This window comes from Heterocephalus glaber, unplaced genomic scaffold (genome assembly GCF_053883595.1).
Source record: "Heterocephalus glaber isolate CG9 unplaced genomic scaffold, H.glaber_assembly_v1.0 deba00000347, whole genome shotgun sequence".
NCBI lineage: Eukaryota > Metazoa > Chordata > Mammalia > Rodentia > Bathyergidae > Heterocephalus > Heterocephalus glaber.
In genome coordinates this window covers 48,656,611-48,683,014 of record NW_028258143.1, presented here as the reverse complement: position 1 = coordinate 48,683,014, position 26,404 = coordinate 48,656,611, and the positions used below count along the sequence as shown (strand labels likewise).

Sequence of the window (26,404 nt, the reverse complement as noted above, 5' to 3'; positions counted from 1 at the left end):
TCCCTATTCCAGTGAACCGACCTGTCACATTTTACATCACCATGAAGAATGAAGAACTACAAAGAATACGAGAAAAAACACCTCTGACTTTTGCTGCATTTATATTTAAAACACGAGGCTTCTGTTTTAATCATGTAAAAACTTCCAAAGGAATCACCTTGGAAACTAAAAGATTCTGATTATTAAAATTAGCTAGAAGCAAATAATCGCTGGAGCACTTACTCTGGCTGCAAAACCTTTTTATTACCGTTCTAGGGGAAATTTCCCCAGAAACTGAAAAATATTAGGCAGGGGAAATACAATGTCCTCTTTAGGGTTTTTAAAGGGAGACATAAAATTCATTTTCTTAGTCATTTAGAATAATGTGTGCTTAATGCATTCACAAAGAAAACTCAAATATACTGTCATCACATTAAAAAATGAACCTGGCAGAGCATGTCCTTAACATACACAAGCCCTGGGTTTAATTCCCAGTACCAAAAGAAAAAAAAACCAAAACAAACAAAAAAACCTCTGAAAATTCCCAACACGTCTGCTTTCGTAAGAGGAGAGAAAGTGTTTTACACTAGTGAAAATGTGGAGGTTTTATTCCTAAATAATATTTTTTTAATACCACAGGATATGTGTTGCTTTGGGTTGGATCCTCAAATCATCCTAGGAAATGCCTTTTTAAAAGAGCTTTTCCTAAAATTCCATTCTTTCTTCTCCTCTTCCTTGCAGAGATATAAAAAAGATAATGGGTTCTTTTTTACACTTTTCCAGGAAAAAAAATACCATTTTTTTTTAAAAAAGGAAGGACAACCTTATAGAATTTGGCAGAAATAAAGACAATAAAATGAAGTGTTCAGATAGTTGAATTAATAATTGTCACAGTACTAATGGCTAGCATCACAAATAACCAAAAAGAACAGAATTTGCTTAACACTGTCAAATCATATCTTAGAAGCCAGGATGATGCTTCCAGAAAAATACAAGGGAAAATGAAACATTAAATATATAAACACACAATGCTTCTCACAGAATGCTACCCGTGTCCTGCTCTTTTCTTCTCTCTTATCCAGGGAGGATTAAGATGAGATCTACAAGAGATCTGTAAGAGTGAGAGTGAGAGCCAAGACTCTCCAATTGCTTCACCTTCGTATGGCCTCAGATCCAGGGTTTCTGACTTCATGCTTCCTCCTCTTCTTCCATTCCTAAGGAGATACGGCAGGCACCTGCTTGGGATGAGGTGGAGGGCAAGGAGGTGGGCTTTCCTCCCCAGCCTCTGCCCACTCATGGTGTAGACTTCAACTCCCACCACCCTGAGCACCTCTTTTATTCAACACAGTGACGCTATCTCTTCACTTTTAACTCTCTTGGCCTAAATTCTTCATTCCTTACATTCAACTCTTTTCTTTTTCAATTATTTTTCCATTGTTCTTTACATTTGCCTATTTATCACAATGAACGCACGGTCAACGCTATAAACAAACAGGTCCCTTTTTTCCCCACACATACATAAATTGTATTTCTTCATTCTTCATAGTCACCTCCAAAAGTCCTACCCAGGACTTACTTGTATCACCTCATGTCACCTGAAAATAAAGTGGCACTGGATTAGACTAACCACTATGTAATTATGACGTTTTCATAGACAAGCTTCTAAAATCAATTCAAGAGTAAACCTGCAGGTCTGAAGCACACCCATGTTTACTCACCATCCACTAAGCCTACGTCTAATCACAATACTCAAATTCTCAACTCACTTTCTGGCATGAGGAGGGGCAAAAAGTTGGTTCTCCAAACCCAGGAGAGAACTGAATGACCATAGGTAGAGAGTAGCGGTGATGTGGACAATTCATATCCGAGGAAAGGACACTCTTACCTTTGTAATTGCAGTGAAGACCTTTTCCAGAATAGCATTTGGTGGGGCAATTTGTGGCCCACTGGCCTGAATGTTGAGGGCTATGGCACATGGTTTGGCTATAAACCTAAAGAGAAAGAGAGAGAAGAGACCTAAGTTATTTTTTCTATAGCTATTCTTAATACTACCAGTTATACATCAGTCAATTACCCTAATAAAATACTGGTAGGATTTTACAGGTGTACAATATCAACAGTTACATGGGTCACTACTAAGTAGCCTTAACTGTTTTTCCTCCTTTAGTCCCCCAGTAGTGACATTAAAAAAAAAAATCCTTTTCAATATTTAAATCCTTTGATCATCAGGGTCTAATGAAACTCAACAGATGAAAAATTTATCAGATAAAAGTTTAACTGTAGGGCTAGGGATTTAGCTCAGTGGCACCGTGCCTACCTCCCAGATGCAAGGTGCTGAGTTCAATCTCCAGTTCCGCAAAAATAAGTTTAATTATAGAAATGAGATGTGTAAATAAAAGAGTGATTTTTAGATTATATAAACTTCCACTCTTCTTTCTAACGCATTATCAATAGTAATGTTATTTTCTTATTTTATAAGTGTTCATTAAGCATTTGATTACACATGCAAAGAGAATGCTTTTGATCACCCTAGTCATAAACTTGGCCATTTTCCACCTATAATGAAAGAGTGTTGTACTCAGTCCCTATCCCTTGTGGCTTCTTAAAATTCTCTGCTTTATGGTTATTTGCTGTTTTCTTGTAAGGAGTAATGAAGGATGTCAAATGGCATGCCATCCCAGACACTGAAAATGTCAAGTGTTTACAAGTATCGGCAGAACTGTTTTTATTGTAAGCAACTGTCCCTGTCAAGAATGGGAAGGATGGAGCTCCTTTCCAGTTGGGTTTAATGTGTGAATGAGGCACAGAGGAGAATAGGTAGAGTGCATGGGCCTCTAGATGGATGGTAACATGTCCAATAAAACTAAAAAAGAAAAAGCTTTTATAACTTCAAGGGTAGTTTTAGACTAGATGATCACAAAAAAGCTTCTATAAATAATTCATTTTCAGTAGTGATACTGAATATCTTCTATTAATAAAAAGTAATTAAATATCACTCAAAAGTATTACCCAAGACAATTCAATGTTGGCCAAAAGCAACAACTGATAAATGTAGAAAACAGATCATGAGTAAATCTTAGATGAGGCTTCTTTAATAGTAGAAATAAAAGGGGCCGAGGATTTAACTCAGGGGTTCCACTGCCTGCCTCGTAAGTGTGAGGTCCCGACTTCAATCCTTGGCACCAAAATTAAAAAAAAAAAGTTGAATAGAAAGATTTTCTTAATGGGTCTAAAGAGGTTGACATAGACAGTGCCACATAATATTCAACTGGGCCCTGTTTCAAGTAAAAGTGAAGAAATTTCTTCAAATAAGAAAACAAAAATACTGTACATGAGTAAGCCTAAATCAGAAAATAAAATATAATACCTGTTATATTGTGCTGTCTGGCACAAAGTTGGAAAGAAAGAATAATCTCCTTTCTCCCGTTTTTGTAAATCTTTTAGAAGCTGGGATATTCCCCAAACTTCTGCATTCTCAATTTGTTTTAATGTAAAATTTGAGACACATTATGTATGTCCCCACTTTTCCTAAAAATTCTCGGCCTTCACTAGCGAATGACATGGAACTTAATGGGCTATGTCCAAAGCAGACTTCAGAATTTGTTTCCTTGATAAAATTTCCTGTTTTCTGTTTATTTGCCTCCTTGTCATAAGGTATAACAAGGGGCATAAAAAGACATGAAGTATAGCAAAAAAGGAAAAATAAGGTAAAAGATTAAATTAATTTGGTGTAAAGGCCCAAATCAACTCTTCCAATTTTCTTTTCTCCTCTTTCCAGTTGGTCTCCCCAGAGCCTTCCTTATTTTCCTCATTCCCATTACTTCAGACATACTGTGTTCAAGTTCCCTTTAGGACTCTATCATCATCATCCTTATAACATCCTGCTGGTCTAGAACCTGGTCCTCTTTCTTCTAAATAATGAAGGCTCTTTGAAACATTTCCTCTTTGAAACCCCAAGCAGAGGATGGAACATTTCTTTCCCAGGAAGGTTATTATAATCAGCACCTCATTCTCATTTACTGGCCAGGCTGAGACTGAAATTAAGAGGATTTGAGGAAAAGATGTGTGTATGTGATGAATGACAGATGAGTTTAAGGGAATGACTCGATCTAATGGTTGAAGTCCTTGAATTCTTTGCTAGAAGTCACTGTGTCACAGTATTCACATGCATGGAACACTGTGGGCATTCAATGAACACTTCAGTTGAAATACAATGGTAAGTACTTTATTGTCTTTTCCAAGTGAGGCTGTGTGTTTTAACTACACTGAATATCACATCTACTCAGGGAAGGAGAGTGACTATTCCAATACCAGAAGCCATTTCTATAATTCCCATGGCCTTATGATGTCTACACTGCCCCCAAAGAGCAGGCTCTGCCAGCCCCCCACTAGTTATCTTCTTTTCAACTTACCCAGAGCAGAGAGCCAAATAGTCAACTTCTAAGATTTTGACAATAGCATATGCTGGGCAGAACAAGTTAATCTCAAATCCTCAATAAGAAAAGAAAAATAAAGAAAAGTAATAACTCTTCCCTGGTCATATGAAAATACAGAAATTTTATTTGTATTTATTCTCCAAAGAATTTGTGACTATATTACCTCTACCAGGGCATTTTGTTTTCCAAGAGCATATTAGGTTGCAAATGAAACCCATTTCACAACTAGACAATTTTATCACCTTCTATCACAGTACATTACAGAAAAGTTGGATTTAAAAAAAATTGGCTCTAACGAAATAAATTCACAAAAGCTATCTTTCACTGTGGTTGGAGAGTGACAGATAGAGACGGAGAAATAGCCACATGGATGATGGGCTAGAACACCTAGAAATATAATAGTTGAAAGAAAGTATTTTCTTTTGAGCTTTGATGATTACCTGTACCAGGAACGGCTCACCTAATTACTTTTTTTTTTTTTTATCAAAGGCAGCAATACCACCTTCAAAAGATCAAACAGCTATAAAGTACTTTCATGTACTATATTTGAAAGTAAATATAATAAGGATGTAAGCTTTGAAAAATCTTGGTCTTGGTCAAAAAGCAGAGAAAATATTAAAAACATTCCTACTTCTCAACTCGACTGAACAACATATATTTGTATTCTAAACATATATTTGTATTCACAACAACACAAAAGATGAAGTCATTTTTGCAGTCAAGAAGTTTACAATCTGAAAGAGGGGATTACTTTTAAAGACATTTACAAGGTATATGTCTTTGTTCTCAACAATTAACAATATTTCTTAATCTTCTTAGCCAGGTATGGCAATACATGTCTGCAATCCTTGCAGTCTGAGAGGCTGAGGTGGAGGCTGGAGGATCACATTTCAAGTCCAGCCGGGGCAACTCAGCATCTTAGGGAGATCCTACCACAAAATGAAAAATGAAAAAGGGATAGGGATGTAGCTCAGTGGGAAGGCCCTGAGTTCAATGGTCAGAAATTGTTAGTTCCTTCCAACTGCAGCATTTCCTACACTTTTCAAAGATAGTTGTAAGACTGCGATGCTGGATACAAATACCTCCATATGATAAAATTGTATATAACTCTCTCTCTCTCTCTCTCTCACACACACACACACACACACACACACACACACACAAATACAAATAAAGCTGGAGCTGAGTATGCTCAGCAAATCAAATCAGTGTCAATATCCTGGTTGTAATATCATACTGCAGTTTTGCAAAAAGAGGTAACTGGGTAAAGTGTATTTGCAATCTCACTGTATTCACTCTTACAACTATATGTGAATCTACTCCTATCTCAATAAAGATCTCAATGAAAAACAACTGGAAGGGGGGTTGCTTCTGATGTTGAGAACGAGCTCCTCACAAACAGACTTTTCATCTGTAACTCTGCAAGGCCTGCACAATATAACAACCCTCCCACCCCCCGCAAAGTCCCCAAACAACAAACAAAACAACTGCCTGTGGGCTTTGGAGACTGAAAGAAGCTAAGGGACTTTGGAAAGGAATCAAGAGTTAAAACAAGTAACCAGCAAAAAAAAAAATGAGCACTCTGTCTGCTCATTTATATATTTGTTTTGCAGCTCTATTCTGAGCTCAAATAGTCACAGTGGCAGGTGTAACTGATAGAAAAGCATTCTTTCTGGTTGTAGGAACCAGGGTAAGGAACCTAAGGAAATCAGAAAGGGACTAGAGAGCCACGGCAGGTAAAAGGCAGACAAGCAAACCATAATTCCTTGTATAAACCAAGCATGATGCCAACCGACTTCTGAACCATGAATGTAAAAAGTAAATTGAATGCAGCTAAGGTTAAAGAAGTGATCCAGGACTGAAGCTACAGCCTCAGGAGCTACAGGCTACAACTTCAGTCAAAGTAAATGGTCTGTTAACAGAATAAACAACACTTTCGGAGCAGGATACAACCTAGAGTGCAGATGAAGAGTGAGGAAAGGGGCCTGGAGAGCCTGGCTCATCACACCATCAATAAAGCCCGCTGCACTCACCAAAAAGAGAGTGAGGAAAATATGGCCCACCACTTGGGGACTAACATGCAGAAGAAAATTTCAATAAATTTGAACCACACAATATGAAAAAGAGAACAAAATGGACAAACAAATACACTTGGAGGACCTATGGAACAATTTTTAAAAGTCTAGCATAAAAGGTACCAAGAAAAAAATCCAACAGCCTGGGAGAGAAAAAGAAATTATTAAAAGAACAGCCTACAACTCCTCAACTCTGGTACATCCCAACTCTAAGAACTCAAGAATTCCAAAAAGAGGTTAAAAGAAGAAAATCCTGGACAAATTAAAGATAAAAATAATAAAAGTCACCAGGAAAAACACATACTATATATAGGAAAAAATGAATTTGAAATGCAATGTACTTCTCACCGGAAATTAAGAAGGCTTAATGACACAAAGTAACATCTTTGGGGCCGGAGACTTAGCTCAGTGGTTTTGCTGCCTGCCTCGCAAGCACAAGGTCCTGAGTTCAATCTCCAGTACCAAAAAAAAAAAAAAAAAAAGTAGCAACTTTACTGGAAGCAAAAACAAGAACAAACCAAACTGTCAGCCCCAAATTCTATATTTAGCAAAATCATGCTTCAGTGAATGAAAATGAAAGGAAAACAGGGAATCTGTGGTCTCCAGACCCCCACTAGAATGGAGTTAAGTTGAAAGGCCACAAATCACAGAAAAGAATTGGACATCAGAAATGGCAAATATACAGTACTGGAAAATACAGAAGTACTTGCAAAGTCTTTGAAATTAATCACAACCCATTAATAACAGATGAAACTACTAAATCTAATTATAGGAAATAACCTATGTTCTACTCCGGACTGTGCTGGGAGGAAATCTAACTATATATAAGTAAAAACTCAAGACAGAAGTGGAGAGAGATGATTGATTCAATCCATTACCAGACCACTGGCCCTTCCTTAGATGCCAATGTGCACCCAGCATTGAGTGTGCCGTGGCTACCATCAGAGCAAGTATTAAAATTTAAAGCTAGTGAGAACAGTGTAGATGAGCTGTATAGAAGTACATATTCACACAAGCCCCAGGGAGTAGGCATTTGTGCAGATCTGTACTGGAAAATCTTATCTAAGATAACACTGTTTCAAGAGAATAAATATTTAGTGGGAAGCCAAGATCAAGAAAAGAAACTGATATTTACATACAATTAGTATGTGCCAAGTGCTCTGTGGTGCTTTATTCCTATTTTTAAAACCAACAACGCCAAAGTCAGTATTAATCCCATTTTACAGAAATATAAACTAAAACTCAAAGAAGTTCATGTCTGCTCAAGCTACCTATTTAAAGCTAAACACCTTACACAGGATTGGAAACCAGTTGCTCCTAACATAACCTATAAGTGAAAACTAAATTTTCTCCTCCCCCTAAAGACATATCTTCACTATTTGTGTTATGGTCCTTTACTTTTGCTCAGTAATCCTATGTTTAAGTATTCATCAAAGGAAACCTGTCAAACAAGAAAAGGCATAAATGTAAAGATACTCACCTGCACCAGCTTAATGATTCACTAACAGATGACTCATTGTGCTCTAAGTGTTAGAGACACAGCAGTGAACAGAACTGCTGCTTTCATGGGAGCTTACATTCTAGCAGGAGGAGATTTAAAAAATAATAAAGTGCTACGCACGTTTTTGCTTGAGAGTGAGAAGTGTTACAGAGAAGAAAAATAAAGTCTCCTAAGAAAGATGGGACTATCTTGAAATCTATCTTGTAATAGATTGGTCAGGGACAGCCTTAGTGAGAAAGTGAACAGAATCCTGCTGGAAGAAAGAAAATGAATACACGAGGAAGCTATGTGGGGTAAGAACATTCTGGAAGGAAGAGCAGCCTTGGACTAGGGCCTGAAGAAAGACTGTGACTGAGGTGCTGGAGGCATATAAGGAGTGCCGGTGTGGCTGGAACAGGGTAAGCAAACACAGGAAGAATAAGGCAGGGTCCCAGGGCACAAACAGCTGCATCAGAGCAACCTGCTTGCTGGCCACTGTAAGGACTTTGGTGTGTACGGTAGGGAAGCCACTGAAGTACTCTGAGAAGAAAATGTAAATGACTCGATTTTTGTTTTGACAAGATCACTTGCTCTTCTGTTGAGGACACACTGAAGGACAGCCAGGAGAGGGTCAGTGAGGCTAACTGGGAGGTACGACCAACTGTCCAGACAAGAGCTGAAGGTGGCAAAAGAGGTGGTGAGAAGCAGTTAGATCTAGAAACAACCATGAGGGCTGGGACCACAGGATTCACTGATAGGCTGAACAAGGGATTCGCCAAGAAAGGAATAAAGATGACAACAGGATTTCATCTGAGCTCCTAGAAGGATGTGCTCAGACTTGGGGTCAGGATGAAAGTTGTGAGGTCAGTGTGTGGAGTGACAAGTTGGAGGTTATGAATGGTTACCAGGCTCTCAAGTGGAGCTGTCAAGTAACCGGCCTGGAAATCAGGAGGGACACAAATTTGGGGTCATCAATATATAGATGGTATAAAACGCCATAACATGAAGAAAATCACCTGGGGAGTGCATAAATGAAGAAGAGAGGAGATTCAAAAAATAAACCCTAGAGTGACTCCTAAAACATGGAATATTATATAGCTATTAAAAGGAATATTAATATAAAATATGTGGAACATAAAAATGTACTAACACAATGTTAATTTTAAAAGTCAATGTATATTCTAAAATGATATGTCGATCAGCCATGAAAGTTCTACCAAAGCTTCCTTTTAGATGGATTTCAAAGGAGTGTACACTATACAAAGAGTAAATAAAAAGAACTTCTAATATTACATATTACCAAGAATGCCATCAAAGACAACCATTATTAACATTTTAGGGGGCCGGGGATTTAGCTCAGTGGTTTCGCTGCCTGCTGTGCAAGTGCAAGGACCCAAGTTCAATGACCGGTACCAAAAAAAAAACAAACAAAAAAAATTCAGGGCCAGGGATTTAGCTCAGTGGTTCCGCTGCCTGCCTTGTAAGCGCAAGGTCCCAAGTTCAATCCCCCCCAAAAAACCCAAAAAACATTTTAATATTTTCTGCCTTTCTCTATATTCAACCAGACTTTTTTATACTTTACCATACTTTTATTAAACAAAACTGCATCACACCATAAGTGTTTACTAAGCTGATTTACTTTAGCATTGGAAATATTTCCCTCAGGAAATGACATATCCTTATAAAATACAATACTTAATGATTTCACTGGTTACATTATTGTTCTTATTTCTTGGTATTATGAAGATGTGGAAAGTCACCAGGCCCTCTCTGACCATAGCAACTCTGGTTAAACTCTCAGCATATTATAATGATATAGATAATTTGACCAAAGACGACCTAGAAGGATTAAACTCAGTACCCTGCCCACTGAACTAACTCTTGTCATCACAGGATCGCTATTGTTCTTCCCCCTGCTTTATTACTGTCACCTGAATTTAAGACTACCCTTGTTAGTAAACATTTTAAGAGTTTCAAAGAACTCAGTCACAAAGTTTTGAAGAGAGAAATCTCCAGATTCTTCTACAACCTGAACTTTAACATTTTTAACACTTTTGATAGTCAATAGGAAAATAAGCAAAAGATGCTAAAATAGGCAATTCACAGAAAGGAAAACAGAAATCAGTAAACATACAAAATACTCAACCCCATAAGGAAAATGTTACTGCACCATTTCACACAAGCAGGTTGGGTCTCACAATGTGATATACAGGTAAGAAAGATTTGGTAGCACAAGAGTAAACTGTTCATGTAGTTTAGTTTGAAATTTCCATAGGACATAAATGAGTAGTTCACAGAAATAAGTACAAATGACCAATACATGTGTGAAAAAAAACTGGCTATCCTCGTTAAAAATGCTATAAAATATACTATTTTCACTTCTGTTCTACAAAAGAATTACATTTTAATAAGTTTCACGACAGGTAAGAGTGAGAAGAGTTAGTTACTGTGGTAAACTGTTAGAGCATCTAAACTCATACAAAATTTAAAATGCAACTTGTCAGTATTTAGAAAATTGTTAAAATGCCTAAGCTTAAGTGTGGGCATTACTAATTATATATTCTACCAAATAAACTTACCCTACAGATACTGGCATTTTAAAAAGAAAGTTTATTGCAGTTCTGTGTGAAATAGCAAAAAGCACAGAAAACAAATATGTATCTGAATGCTACATATGAAATATGGTTCCTCTGTGGTAGGGCCCTTCCCAGAAGAATGTGATGAGGATCTTCTCAGAAGGCAACACAGCACAATCAGCTCCTATGTGCGTATGTGTAGTTCTGGCATGGCTCTGTAACATAAACTATACTCAATCAGGCTATATGTTACCATATAAAGGAGATTTTTAAAAAACAAAAAATAACATAAAAGGTAAAACCCCACTATGTCAGGGCTCAGCTTTCAGACATGAATCCGCTGAGTCAGTGCTGGCACAAATAAATCTGCTTCCTAGAAAGAAAAAGTCTCCATGGCTCCTCTTTCTATGTGAGAATCCTGCTACATTTCTTGGGGGGTCATCCAGGATGTGGAAACGGTGTGTTTCCTTCTCTTTTGTTGCAAGGGTATGAACTTCAGAGTGCTGAGAGAAGAGACCTCACCTGGCACCTAAAGACTGTTTGATCAGTATGGGAGGCTACCCTCTCCTGGCATGCCAGGGTGAGGACCTGGAATCCACAAGAGAACCCAGTGAGGCCATGGAACCAGTTCAGCCACCTGTCAGACTGCTAAACACCTGGTTCGTTTCGGTGGACCTGCCCCTAAGAGGAGAAAGGGAGCCTGATCACCTCCCAGAGTTTCACAAGTAGTTCCACAAGGAATGAAACTGCAACTCCAGGGCACTGGGCACTGGGCAGTGAGATGGAGTCATTCATTGTGTGACTGTGTGCATGAGACAAACAGCAGAAAGGTTCCCACCTGATCGAAGGGCCCAAAGGAAGGAAAAGAGGTCTACAGTGACCAGACAACTTTGTGCACGAACCAAGGTAAGAAAAGTTGCAGGGATGGCTGAATATTGCTTTAGTAGTCGGGTTATTCTGTCCCTGTCCCAGGACAACCTCGGGTGTGGTCAGGATAATCTTGGATAAAATCGAGATGGTCTCAGGTGAGAACAGTGACTCCGGTAAGACTGAGACAGACAATTTCGGGTGAAATCCAAACCAACCAAATGCGAAGTATCTTGGGGTACACCAGAGATTGAGCCTTGGGTTTGGGGGCAAACAGAATGGGAAACAAACATGCCTTATTAGGACAGGTTAGGAAATCAAGGAGCTTAGGTAACAAAATGTCCCCCGAGAGCCCCCTCAGATTGATGTTAAAGACTTAGGACAACAACTCACAGACAAAAAACACAACAAAAAAAGCTCAGATGACAAAATATTGTTGCTTCACTTGGCCACAAACACTCATCCTCGCCCCATCCATCTTCTGGCCAAAGTTCAGATCAGATGAAGACTGGATATATCAACTGTTGATTAAATTTGTTAATGATAAAAACCAGGGTCTTAAGAAGAGATAGATTATTCTCTGTGTCAGCAACAAAGACCAAATTGCCTTCTTTCTCCTAAAACTCTGATACTTAATGGGAAACAAAAGGATTGACCTCTTGTCTCTCCTCCACATGGGACCCTTTGGAGTCCTGCCCCCAGCCTGTAATCCCCAACACCCCAGACCAATGGCTCTGCCTCAACAGGAGCCGATGCCAGCCGAGGAGGACCGAGTCACTGGTGTAGCAGCCAGGGCTACACAAGGGGAGAAAAACCAAATTTATCCTCAGTTCAAGAGAAAATTGAAAAGGTACCACAAAGATGTTCAAAATCTTCTGTTTCCCCCAAAACTAAAGCGGGGGCCCAATCCCTCTTTCCCTTGGGAGAAGTTTCCCTGGGAAAGTGAGGGAGGAATTGGGTTACAAATCTTAGCTAATTAATAGATTTACCTTTGGCTTCCAATTTAAGTTGGTATTTTTGTTTAATTAATATACTTAAAACATTTCTTATGGATTATCAATTCTTAAACTACAATTACAAGGTTAACTTGCTCTTCTGTCTGCTTTCTGTTGATGGTAAGAGTACTGATTCAAGGTTTGGAAGTATGTTGGCAGCCAATCAAGTTTATAATTGTAACAATCTAAGACCAAAAGAGAAAAAAATTACAGTTGACAACAGTTAGGGGCACAACCTGATGCTCAAAAAAATAGTTTCTGCTAGACCCCCCTCCAAAAAAAGTGCTATTTAATCCCCTCATGAGAGAGATCCTAACTCATCTGGATTCAAGAGAAAGCAAGCCGTTTTTCAAGACCCCAGATTTCTGCAGAATCTGGACACTTAACTTCTCAGTCTTGGCAAAATCCATTAAAAATGTCACAACAGAGGGCAATAAGTACAGTGGTTATGGGAGCAAGTACAGCAAAAAGCCTTTAAAGAGATCAAACAGGCCCTCACTAACACTGGGCCCAGGACTTCCAGACATTACTAAGCCCTTACTCTTGTACATCCAGAAGTATACTGGCATAATGGTGAGAATTTTAACCCAGATGTTAGGGTCATGGCATCAAGCAGTGGCATACCTCTCCAAGCAACTCAACTCTGTTGTGCAAGGCTGGACGCCCTATTTGTGAGCACTGGCAACCACAGCCTTCTTGGTGGAAGAGGCTGACAAACTGACTATGGGACAAAAATTAACAGTCCTAGTGCCACATTTGGTACTGACATTAAGAGAGTACAAAGGACAATTCTAGATAACTAATGCCTGGATGATCAGATAGATGTTACGTGAGAACCCGCACATTCACCTAAAAATAATACGGACCCTGAACCCAGCAATCCTACTTCCTGTCAGGCCAGGCCAGCCAGATCATGACTGCATTGAAGTCATGGATGAGGTGTTCTCCAGCCAGACCTAAGAGACCAGCCCCTCACTGCTAAGTATTTCACTGACAGTACTAGTTTTGTAAAAAAGGGAATGCCTGGCAAGGTACTCCACGGTGACCCTGAATTCTGTCACTCAGGCGAAACCCCTGCCAAAGGGGGACCTCGGCATAAAAGGCAGAGCTCATAGTGCTAACCCGAGCCCTCCAACTGGGGGCAAGAATACCTGATATTATATACACAGACCCTAAGTATGCCTTCACCACCCTCCATGTACATGGGGCTTTATATTGTAAAAGGGTCTAATAAACTCAAGAAGAAAAGACAAATGTGGTTTTAAAAAATCCTTAAACTCTGAGACACTGTGTGGGCCCCTAAGAGTGACAATCAAGCATTGTCCATGACATCAAAGGAGAGACACCATGGCTGCTTATGGGAAACCATAAAGCAGACCAGGAAGCAAAGCCCATGCCTTTCAGGAAAATAATAGAATCAATGGCTATGGCCACCAAACCATTCTGTAGTCCACTGGCAAAATGGGACCCCAATTACTCACAACATGAGAGTACCTGGTTCAAGACTGAAAATAAAAGCTACCTCCTATGTAGATGGTAAAATTTTTTAAAAAGTCAAAGAGCAATCCCCAGGGTCCTGGCTCTATCTTTTGTCAAAAAGTTTCACCAGGAAATACACGAGCTAGACAGCTCTTGAGAGCACCATAGGTCAACATTTCTACTTCCCACACCTCTCCAGTATAGCTCGAGTGGTGACCAATGTAAGACACTTGCCCATAATAACCCAAGTCAAAGACCCAAGGCCACTCCTGGGATACAAAGTGTCAGGAGAGTCCCATTTGAAAATGTGGTTGTAGACTTCACTGAACTCTCCTCTCCTAGGCTGGTGGCTATAAGTACTTGTTAAGCACCTTCTCAGGGTAGGTAGAAGCCTTCCCCACCCAAAAGAAAAAGGCATCTGAGGTGGCCCAATTCCTTTTGAAGAAAATCATTCCCCATTTTAGAATTCCCATTTCCATAAGATCAGACAACGGGGCAGCATTCATCACAGAGGTGGTACAGCTGGTGGCCAAAAGACTAAAGATTACCTGGAAACTACATGTGTCATACTTTTCTCAGAGCTCAAAAGGAATAGAACAAGTGGACTGGTCTGTAAAGCTATAGCTGAGCAAACTGTGTCAAGAAACTCACCTACACTGAGATCAACTCTTGGCAATAGCCCTCCTAAAGATTAGGTCTAGTCCCATTAAACAGATGGGCTTTTCCTCTTATGAAATACTCTGTAGCCAATCCCCTTACTAAGGACTTAAGAGGGGATGTAAAAGAGCTTAGAAATCTCACCCTGAGAAAATGAATGCAGGTGTCAGACTCAACCTTAGCCACTCTACAGCAATAGGTTAAGGAATGATTGCCTGCGAGTCTGATCACAAGCACTCACTCTTTTAAGCCAAGAGATACTATGTGGATAAAGAAATAAAATGCCCAGCCTCTAAAACCTCTCTGGAGGGGCCCACTCACTGCTATCCTATCCACTCCACTACAGTAAAAGTGGCTGAGCTAGTCTCCTACCTTCACCACAGCAAAGTAAAGCCAGTGTCTCAAGACTGAGAGTGCTTGCAATATAAGCTGACAATCCAAAAAAAGCTGACCATGACCTCAGAAACACCATCAGGAGACCATAGCCCTGCTCTAGTCACTCCAGAGGCTGACTGGTCTATGACAGCAGAAGCCTAAAGATGCCACCAACTGGCAGCACAAATAGACTACACCCCCTTTTGTTGTTGACTCATCTGTTATGCCTTGCCCTTCCTTGTTCTTAACTGTACTTGGGTCTCTAGTCCTGATTTTTGCCATAGCCCATGCTGAGACCACCCTGGCTGACTGGAAATGTGGCAAAAGGGTGCCTGCTGGCCCTCACCTTTCTCTTGCGGGTAGGGTGTTTTGCTGGTATTGGCTGATTTTACTAAGGGCTCCATTGGTAGGCTTGAGCTCTCCCATCATGTGACCCATGTAGTCACATAACCAGGTCAGGCCAGGTTTTTAAAGGTTTTTTTATTTAATTGCTTTTTTGTTTTGTTTTATTTTTAAAGTTTTAAAGTTAGACTTTACCACATTCACTTCTCATGTCAAAGAAAAGTCCAAAGAACCTGCACACATAACAAGACAACACGACCCTCCTTCAAAAGGGAACTGCTACCCCAGATGCTTTCTAAAGGTTTGTAATCCTGTTAATTTTACCATCCTTAAACCAGCACACCCTAAATTTTAAAAAAGGGGGCCCACCACATAGGTGTGGGCATTTATAGATGAGAAGCAGACCCCTGGGTCATCCTATTATATTTTAAAAGATTCAACATCACCCATACAGCCACATCTCACCAGGTCTTTCATTCTCTTTATAAAAAAAAGAAAGTAGCCCTCATCCCTTCTCCACCAGACAAACTTGTTTCTATCCCTAGCAGAATTACAGCCCAGACTCTCAAGATCTCTTCTTGCCAAGAGAACCAACATGGGAATCAATGGTAATGAGAGGCTAGATCCCCACAAACTTTACAATAAAACAGGATAGCCCAACCCTATCTCTGGGATTTGGCTGCTCAAGGCGCCAATAGCTGAATAAAACTGTCTTGCTCAGTGGAGAGGACGATTCAACATCTCCATAAAAAGCCTAACATGTCTGATCTTATAACTCAACTGCCAAGAGAGCCGATGGTGGGGGTCCCTAGATCACTTTAAATCAAATCCTCACCCCTTGTCCAATTTCGTTCATCTCCAGGGAAACTGGGGCATTGTCGACACAGACATCAAATGGCGGACCCCAGGTGAGCTGTATTAGATACGTGGAAGAACAGCCTATATTGTACTCCCCTCAAACTGGTCAGGGTCCTGTGTATTAAGAACAATCCATCCATCTTTCTTCCTGCTCCCAGTCGCCAGAGGTGTACATATGAGAGTCCAAGCATACGTAAACAAACAAACCAAAAAACCCCCAGAAAAATGACATGCTGTATAGATTGACACTTAAAAAGATGATAAATGGCTTCCTGAACATATAATCCAATATTATGGCCCTGCCACCTGGGCAGAAGATGGGTCTTGGAGCTACCAAACTCCCATTTACATGCTAAACCACACAAAACTGCAAGCAGTTATAAAATTATAACTAATAAAACTGCCAAGGCTTGGGCCGGGGATTTAGCTCAGTGGTTCCGGTGCCTGCCTTACAAGCACAAGGTCCAGAGTTCGATCCCCGGCACCAAAAAAAGAAACTGCCAAAGTTCTTCTTAGCCAAACAACAAACCAAAATGCACAATGCTATCAAAACTGCTTGGCTTTAGATTACCTGCTTGTTTTTAAGAGAGGGGTTTGTAAAAAATTTAACCTAAACAACTGCTGTCTACAGATAAATGATTTTTTTAAAAGAGTCATGGGGCTGGGGATTTAGCTCAGTGGTTCTGGCACCTGCCTCGCAAGCCCAAGGTCCCAAGTTAAATCCCCGGTACCAAAAAACAAAACAAAAAAAAACAATGAAAAGAGTCATAAAAAAGATCACAGAGCAAATTTAAAAACTGCTGGGCCAGGGATTCTGCTCAGTGGTTCTGCCACCTGCCTTGCAAGCGCAAGAACCTAAGTTCGAGCCCCAGTACAAAAAAAAAAAAAAAAAAAAATTGCTCACATTCCAGTCCAGACCTAAAAGGGTTAAGATCCCAGAGAACTGTTAGAGAAATGGTTTTCAACCTTCCAGAGATTCAAAACCCTAATAGGTGTTATGCTCTTAATTTTAAATACTTGTGTAGTCCTATCCTGCTTAGCTCGCCTGATTATACAGTATATCTCCAGCCTCACCGAGACAATGGTCCAAATAAAAATGATGTTATGAAAATATAAACCTTTAAGCCAAGATAATTCTCTTTGACCTAAAAATAGAGTGTCCGAGCATCAGAGGGGGGAATGAGATAGGGCTCCTCCCAAAGGAATGTGATGAGGACCTTTTCAGAACAAAGGAAGGCAACATGGCATAATCAGTTCCTATGTGTGCAATGGTGTCCTGACATGGCTCTGTATCATAAATGGTACTCAATCAGGTGATATGCTGCCATATAAGAAAAACAAAAAACAAAAAACTATATAAAAGATAAAACCGCACTATGTTCAGGGCCCGGCCTTTACATGTGAATCCGCTAAGAGTGCGGCACACATAAAGCTGCTTCCTGGAAAGAAAAAGCCTTGGCATCCCTCTCAGCATCCCGTCTCTCTGTGAGAATCCAGCTACACCTCCAAATACAGTAGAATTCTGAGGTTGGTAAAATGAGGCCCATCTGTTGTGTTTCCTGACACAACAGTGAACAGAAAGTGTAAGACCACAGAATAACTAGTATAATACTTTGTTTATGTACTTAAAATTTTTATCAGAGGGCCGGGGACTTAGCTCAGTGGTTCCGCTGCCTGCCTCGCAAGCACAAGGTCTCAAGTTCAATCCCTGGTACCAAAAGAAAAATTTTTTTTTATCAGAAATAACAGTTGGAAACTCTTTATAGTGATAATATTAGGAGCTAAAATAAAGTCTTATTTTGCATTTTATACCTTTTTCTGTTTTAAATTTGTAAATACATATATTTCACACTTATTAGGAAGGTAAATAATGCTTAAATGCTTTCAGTGAATACCTAATAACATGGAAAAGTGCTCAGGAGCAAGAAGTAAATACAGCTATATTTATATGACAACTATTTATATATGCATATAAGTTTTTGACATATAAGAGAAACTGAAGATATACTAAGAGGTTAACGGAGTATTGCTGGATGAGGGGATTATAACTTATTTTAATATTCTCTTTATCCTTTTCTATATTTTTTCAACATCTTAAAATGAGTGTGTAAACGTTTAAGACCAAAAAATAAGTACAATGGAAAATGAATTCAACAGGATGGTCTTTAACCCAAGTATTATACTCTGAATATGGTACATATTCTCCAAGGGCTCACTGCGATGAAACCCTTAGTTAACAAGGTGGGACTGTTGGGAAGTGGTGGAACTCTGCGAAGTGGGCCAGGTGAGAGCTATGGGGACATAATGCAGTTTGACCCCTTAATTTCCCGGAGAGGACTGTGGAAAGGAAAAGGCCTAGCCTACTTGTCTTCTTTCTCTCTGTTCCTTTTCCAGATGTGGTCACGCTCCCAGCATTGCTACCTGCCAGTATGTGAGGTAGCCCTCACCAGGAGGAGGTTAACAGGCACCATGCCCATGGACCTTTAAAACTATGAGCTAAATAATGAATCTTTTAAAAAATAAAGTTAGCTGCTTCGGATATTTTGTTATAATGACAAAAGGCTGACTAACACACCAGCCCTATTAGTTACCTTTCCCATCACTAGGGCAAAATACCTGCAATTTATAGGAGGAGAGGTTTATTTTGGCTCACAGTTTTCAGAGGATCCAGTTCATGGTCAGTTGGCTCCAAAGTACAAATAACGTGGCAGAAACTCACAGTGGAGAAAAGCTGCTCACTGCACGGCAGCCAGGAAGCAGAGAGAGAGGAAGGAGCCAGGGACAAGAATAGACCCTTCCAGGTCACTCTCAGTGAACTGCCTCTTCCAACCAGGTTTCACTTCTGAAGACCTTAGGAGGACATTTCAGATCTGAAACCATAATACCAGATAAGACTCAAAACCTCCATGATACAAAAATCTAACACAGAAAGCCCTGAGACGGTTGCAATTCAGCTAATTCCTTGGAGCTCTTCATGCAAAGGACTCCACTGTGACTGAGACAGCGTGAGAACAACAGACCATCTCGGTGTCTCTTCAGGTGGGCAAAAAAAGATGACATTCAAGTCAATGGGAGCACCAAAAGACATGGTATTATGTAAATGGGTGAATTTATTCTGGGAACCTGAAAAAAATGTGACCAATACTTAATAAATATGCCAAGATAATTTAAAATGCCACTGGAGAAGAGATTGCTCCTGCCTGCACCTACAAACACCATAGAATTTCCCTATTTGTTCATCTAATAATGCAAATCATAATTACACTCCATCATGCATTTGGAAATATTCTAAATCACTGGCATCATAAGAGCAGTTGGAAAGGGCCAAAGACAGGGAGGACAGCATACAGAGTGGTGTGCAGGCAGATGGCAATTTTCCTCTTAGAGAAAATCAAATTTTTTGTGGGTAGAACCACATAGTTCAAAGGACATGTCCTTTAGTATTCCAGGTATGGCATGAGGTTGGCATGTAGGAAAAGATGTTTAGCATTTTTGAGCCCTAGTTACTATACCTTTATAAAATCAAGACAAAAAAGTCTACTTGGCAAATTCTGTGTGAGCACTGACAGAATGCACGTAGCTTCACACCACAGAGCCCAGTATTCAACAAGTATTCAGTAAGCGCTGGCTTTTCTTGAATCCTGATGACAGGAAGCACACATTCACACATCAGGAGTGCTGCAGGCTGCACTGGTCAGAAACTGCTAACAAGAAAAGCATACGGATGGCACAGGATCATACAACAGACAGAACACCTAACTGCTCACTATATTACTGGGCCCAGCTTCTTTCCTCCACGTCAGTTTTTCTCTACAGCGATCGTTCAAAATCTGTCCTCCAATGACCAGGAAACTTCCCTGTCTATTTCTCTGCAAACTTCCTGTAGTCACAGGAATGATTTCAAAATGACAAGTAAAAAAGAAATCTTCCCTTGCTGTCCTATTTTAGTTTTTCATCATGCCTGACTTGAAACGTTTTTCCTGTATCATTCTTTTTGCTGAAATGTAAACTCAATTCCTCTTTTGTCAGCCCTCTAGAGAGATGGTACAGTCCATAAACTCCTCACATATTTGAAAATACTGAATTTTTCTCTTTTCCAGAATAAATAGCCTGAATCCTATAAACCTTTCCTCCTCCATCTTTTGCTTTTCTAATTTTAAATATTTTTGTTAATTTAAGGATTTTTTTCCAAAATAATTTTATTCCATTCTGTAAGAAAGTGGAAGAAACACTTAGGCAATGACTAGTTTAATGAATAAATAAGCACTGGCAAACACTTGTGGTGGTGGTGGTGGTTTTAAAAAGTCACGATAATCTTTCTAAAATTTATACACAAGTATTAAATATCAGTAATAAAAAGACTTGTCAGTCTCGCCCACTAGCCTCTCTTACGCAGTAGATCAGTGACTGAAAGGTCACCAAATGTCATCTGCTAAGAACTGGGATTCTTGGAAAGTCCAAGTTGACCTCAGAAATATCAAAACTGCCTCTACTTGCAACACATTTCCAGGATTCTGAAAGAAAAGTCCCCTAGACTGAATATTTCATCATGAGTTTATTTCAGCTATTCAAGAAGCACAGGATCAAAGGTATAGTGGTGCATGACTGTAATCCCAGCACTCAAGACCCTAAGGCAGGAGGATCACTACAAGTTCAAGGCCAGCCTGGGCTACATAGTAAGTTCAAGACCAGTATGAACTACATAATGAGACCTCCCTCAAAAAAGGAAAGAAACACAGGATATAGCTATTAAAGGGTGAACTTCATCAAGTTCAAAGAAATTATGTTTTTGTCTTAAACAATGAAAAATATGGTCACATATTTTGCATAATACCAGATATAGAAAGACATTTTGATATTTATGAGAAAAACTGAACAAATAGGTATATAGTGAGTTCAAGGCCAGCACAAACTACATGAGAACCCTCCAGAAAAAGAAAGAAACACTGATTGCAGCTATTAAAGGGTGAAGTTCATCAAGTTCAAAGAAAGTATGTCTTTGTCTTAAACAATGAAAAATACGCTCACATATTTTGCATAATATCAGATATAAAAGACATTTTGATATTTTTGAGAGAAACTGAACAAAGTAACAGATATGAATGAATGCAGAGATCTGGCACACATCATGAGGACTACAGGTAACAAAACTACTATATATGGGATTCATGCTAAATGAGATTTTAGCTGCACTTGCCACAAAAACAAAATTAAAAAGTTGACTATGATCAAATTTATTAATTTACTACAGCAACCTTTTTACTATCCATATGTTTTTCGTAACATTGTATTATACACCTTAAATATACTAAAATATTTTAAAGAAGAAAAATTGAATAGTGTATGTTTATATACAAAAATACCCCTTATTAGTCAGGGAAGTATAAGACAGTACAACCATAAGATAGCTGATATTTTTATGGCATTATGGTACTTACACAATTACTATAATTGGTGATGACTTTTGTGGGAATAGCATATATGTATGAGAAAGGCTTCATTTCTAATCTGTTCTTTGTGCACTGAGGAGGATACTATCTGGACCTCTCATCCAGGGATATAACTACACCCACATAGAATTTGTCACTGTCAACTATGCCTCCTTACCTCATTGACTGCAATTGTGGCAACTCTGTCTCTTATTGCTTCTTCCGGCGTCAGCTTTTGACAAGTCACACAAATCAAGAGCTCTGCCAGAATGTCTCAGAAGTCCCCTTCCCTGTACCTCTCGGCACTCTCGCAGACACTGTCCCTGTCACTGCTCTCTGGCCACCCCATCTGTGTCAGGGGTCTAGGTGTTCCTTATCATGTATCTTCCCCAGATGACCAGCCAAGGATGGCAGAGTCACAATAAACAGACCTTCAAGGGTTATGGGCAGATTGTCTTACAGAACCTTGTTACTGGTAACTTGCCTCAAAATTTCAAAACTAGCCCCAAAATTGAATGTTAAGATCTGGGAGCTCCACGTCTTTCTGTAATGCATTAATCATTTAATTCCACTACATTTCCCAGGTACTTCACAATTCCCAGTGCTTTATGGCTTTATCTCAGTCAAGCCTCAAAATGCCCTGAAGGGCAATGGATATTACCATCACTGACTTACACAGATGGAGAGTCTAAAGTTTCAGTGACTTGAACTAAAGACTAAGAGGTAGAGGTGCACACCAACAGACTGTCATCCTTCTTCTACAGACTGACTTTCCAGGTGGCAACACAAGCTCCTGGGTCTGGGAATATTTCTTCTGCCCTAGGTATCAGTATCACAAGGACTGTCAGCTGGTGCCTCCAAACCACAAACTTGGCTTATCAGTGAATCATGCCTGTTTTACTCTTGTTCTACCATTACTGATGTCTAGGTTGCATGTAGAATTTAATGAGTAGAGTGCCTATTAAGCTTTATGGTGGGTTGCTAATAATACAATGACGCTATGGGATTTTGCAAAATGTAGCTACTCCTGAGAATTTCATAGAGGTTTGCATTAAAACTCATGATCCATAAACTTAAATTCCCCCTAGAAGCATCAGACAGCCTAACACTGGTATCTACTATGTGCCTGTCTTACAATAAAGATGACGATGAAGAACAGATGGAATGAAATGGAATGAAAGTGGCATCCTTCACAGTGTGACAGGAATGGAAAATAACTAAGAAAGTGGACCCTGAGCATTAGCAAAATCAGTTTTGTCTGCTATAAAATGGTAGTGCTGAGGCCGGGGATTTTGCTCAGTGGTTTCGCCACCTGCTGCACAAGAGCAAGGAGCCAAGTTCGATCCCCGGTACCAAAAAAAAAAAAAAAAAAAATGGTAGTTCTAGTGAGACAGACACCAAGTTTAATGATGGCATTATGATATTATTTGATCATCATAATAGTTTAATTCAAGGTCTTATGTATTCTACAAGTGCACTTAATTCTCTTAACTTCATTTGACCTCACAATTAGTGTTACCTAAGATCTAAACATAAGGAAACAGATCCAGAGAACATCTCAATCCCAAAGCTACAGGCAAAGCTGACACTGAAACACACACCTTCTCTCAGCTGGCTGCTGTCTCTTCCTATTCTTTTCTCATACATGATGCCATGATTTAAGAATAGTTTAGTGTATGTCTCAAGGATCTGTGTGTTGAAATGTAATCCCTTTTCTGGGGTATTAAACTGACTATGGTGTCTAGAGATGGAGCCTTTGGAAGTGATTAGGATTAGGTTAGGTCATCAAGGTGGAGTCCCCATGACTGAATACAGTGGCTTATAAGAAGAGAGTCCAGAAGAGATTAACACATTTGTGCTCCCTTTCTCCTGCCATGTGGTCCGGTCCACACCTTGGGACTCTGCAGAAGGAAGAACCTTCAACCACATGCACACCCTTGACTCTCCAGAACTAGAGCTAAATAAACGCCTTTTCTTTCTAAAGTTACCCAGCCTCAGTTATTTTGTTACAGTAGTGCAAAACCCCTCTAATACACTTGACATGCTATCTTAGGATTGAATCCCACTGTAATTTGTTTGCAAATCCCTCAAACTCTTCTACAACTTCTGCCCGACTCCTTTACGTCAGTAATGGACTGTGTCTGCTCATAGCACACACTTTAAAATAGCTTAGAAGTTATTCTCTAGAAGACAAGGTATCAGTCAAGATCTAGACAGGAAAACAGAAACCGTGAGTTATTTTAACAGACAGAATTTAATATAAGAAACTAGTTAAGGGCTGGGGATTTAGCTCAGTGGTTCTGCCACCTGCCCCACAAGCGCGAGGACCCAAGTTTGATCCCAGGTACCAAAAAAAAAGAAACTAGATAAATTGGTTCCCGAGTACTAAAAGCCATAAAGGCATAAAGGAACCCGAGATGCCAGAGGAAGTAAGAGCAGCCCTGGGGCTGGGAGCACAGAAATCAGAGGCTGGGGAGTAACCCACAGTTGGACTCAGATCCCTATTAGAAGCAACTCCCTAACAGAGATGTCTCTTAGGGTGCATCCAGCAGGCAAAAGTCAGAAACCAGAGTCCATTGCTGAAAACAAACCACCTCTGCTCAGTGAGGAACCATTGTTATGCAGAGGATTTTTAGGGCAGTGAAAAACCATTGTATGATATTATAAATGTGTTCCCAAAAATCTATGCAATGGAAACTTAATCACCAATGCAACAGTGCTGGGAAGGGGGCGCTATGGGAAGTGTTTAGGATTGATGTGATGATAATGAAAAGGGCTTAAAGAAATGGGTCCTCTCTTCTCATTTTTCTGTTATTCTGCTACAAGAGGAAAGACATTATTTCTCCTCCAAAAGATGCAACATTTGAGGCATCATCTTAGAAGTAGAAACTAGACAACAAAACTGCCAGATCCCTGATCTTGGACTTTCTGGCCCCCAGAAATGTGAGAAATAAATTTCTGCTCTTTATAAATTACCGAATGTCAGGTATTTTATTACAGCACCACAGAATCTAATCAGCCACACAGCATCATAAATGCGTCCAAACCTATGGAACATAGGACACCAAGAGTGAACTCTAATACAAACTATGGATTCTGGGTCACAATGATGTATCAATACTGGTTCACACACTGTAACAAATGTACCACTCTGGTTGGGGATGTTGATAAAGGAGGAGGCTATGCACATGGTGGGTAGGAGGAAGATAGGAAACTTCCGTACCTTCCATTCAATTTTGCTAGAAACCAAAAACTGCTTTAAAAAAATAAGTCTATTTTTTTTAAAAAGGGAAAGAAAGATAATGCACCACTGCCGATGTGACACTTTTAGGAAAGGAAACAAGCAGGAGAGGTATGCCCATTCCTGTTCCCCTCCTTGGTCAAGCTGCCTCTGCAGTCCCTCCTATGACAGAAAGGTCAGGGAAGGAGCCAGCAAAGAAAAAATGTGGTTGTACAACTTCAGCCCACAGACCTCAAACAAAATTTGAAGGGCGGGTCTGGAGCAGAGAGCTGATAGCTTAAGAATCGCCACGGCATGTTCTTCACACGGTCAAAATCTTTGGCTGAAGACGTTCCCATCAACTGCATAAACTTCATTTGATTTCTGTATCACAGACTGATACAGCTTGTGAGTGGCTGCTGAATAAGAAACCAAAGAGGTACTGACTGGGCATTTATGTTTTCCCTCTCCCATCAAAACCTTCTGTCATCCTGTCTCTGGTCCATGATCTGAGAACATCTGCCTTCCAAAGAATCTGTCCTTTGTATTAAGAAGCCTCTACATATAAAAAGAAGCTAAGTGCTTTGGAGACAGGCTTCCCAGGTTCAAATTCTGATTTGATGATTTGGAAGCTGTGAGGTATTGGGTGAGCTGTTTTGTCTCCTTGAGTCAATTTCCCAGGGATCCAACTAGGATCACCTGGACTATATGGCTTCTGAAAGAATTAAATGAGATATTGGTATAAAATGACTGGTTCACAGCCAGGCAAATGCTGGTCTCCTTCCATTTCAATGAGAAAAATAACATACCAAAAGGTTAAAGAGCTATTAATAATCAACTTTTCTTGTTTGACATCTTCCTCTTGTACTTCCAGTTGGTTTAAGAACTACTTGTGAGCCTATGAGAAAATACCCTTTGTGCCAGAAAACCTACACCTAAGAGGCAACGAAAGCTCATAAAACGGGAATCAAAGAGCAGCTAAAATAAGAGGTATTAGAGAGGAAACTCTGAGCCCAGTAATGGCACAACTCAGCCTACTCATAATGGGAAAGCAGAGTAAAATATTTACTTGGCAAAACATGCCATTTCTTCACAAGAACATTTCATGTTCTTAATGCAACCTTGTATTACCCAAGCAATGGACACAGATCCATGTTACTGTTTAAAAGACCCGTATTCTCCTTATTTATTGTAATTCTTCCATGGCCACAACTCCAGTGGTGTCTTTCAAAAGTATCTGAATGGACATAATGGTATTACACCCTCAAAATTCTCTGATAGGAATATTTATGAGACATAACCAAATCTGCAAGTAAATACCAGAACTCAATTAAATAAAAGAACATGAAGGTCATTTCCATTTAAAGCTCAGTAGTAGACTCAATCAATGAGGCATTTTTCTGAAGGGCAAAAGCTCATAGAGCGAGTTAAATGAGTTCTTATTTAAAGACCTGCAGAGAAGAGTCATAAAGTGTTAAAAATTATGATGAGATACTTATAATAAAAGTGAAAATATTTGGGGAGGAGTTACCTTATTCTTTGCTCCCTTTAGAGATTTACCAAAATAAAATTATTCCGCAAGGTCTAGTAACCCTCTGGATGTTTAAATTTCCTCTGACTTCATCATCCCTGACGA

The 26,404-nt window shown here is 39.6% G+C and overlaps 1 protein-coding gene across 5 annotated transcripts in view; it reads right to left on the bottom strand.

Annotated features, from left to right (window-relative positions):
• Cers6 (ceramide synthase 6) overlaps positions 1–26,404 on the bottom strand; it is a 299,942-nt gene that overhangs the window by 206,121 nt on the left and 67,417 nt on the right. For all 5 annotated transcript variants that reach the window (XM_004857610.4, XM_004857611.4, XM_087199926.1 and 2 more), the window contains exon 2: positions 1,865–1,970. In XM_004857610.4, coding sequence (XP_004857667.1) covers positions 1,865–1,970 — 106 coding nt within the window. The remainder of the gene's footprint in view (positions 1–1,864; positions 1,971–26,404) is intronic.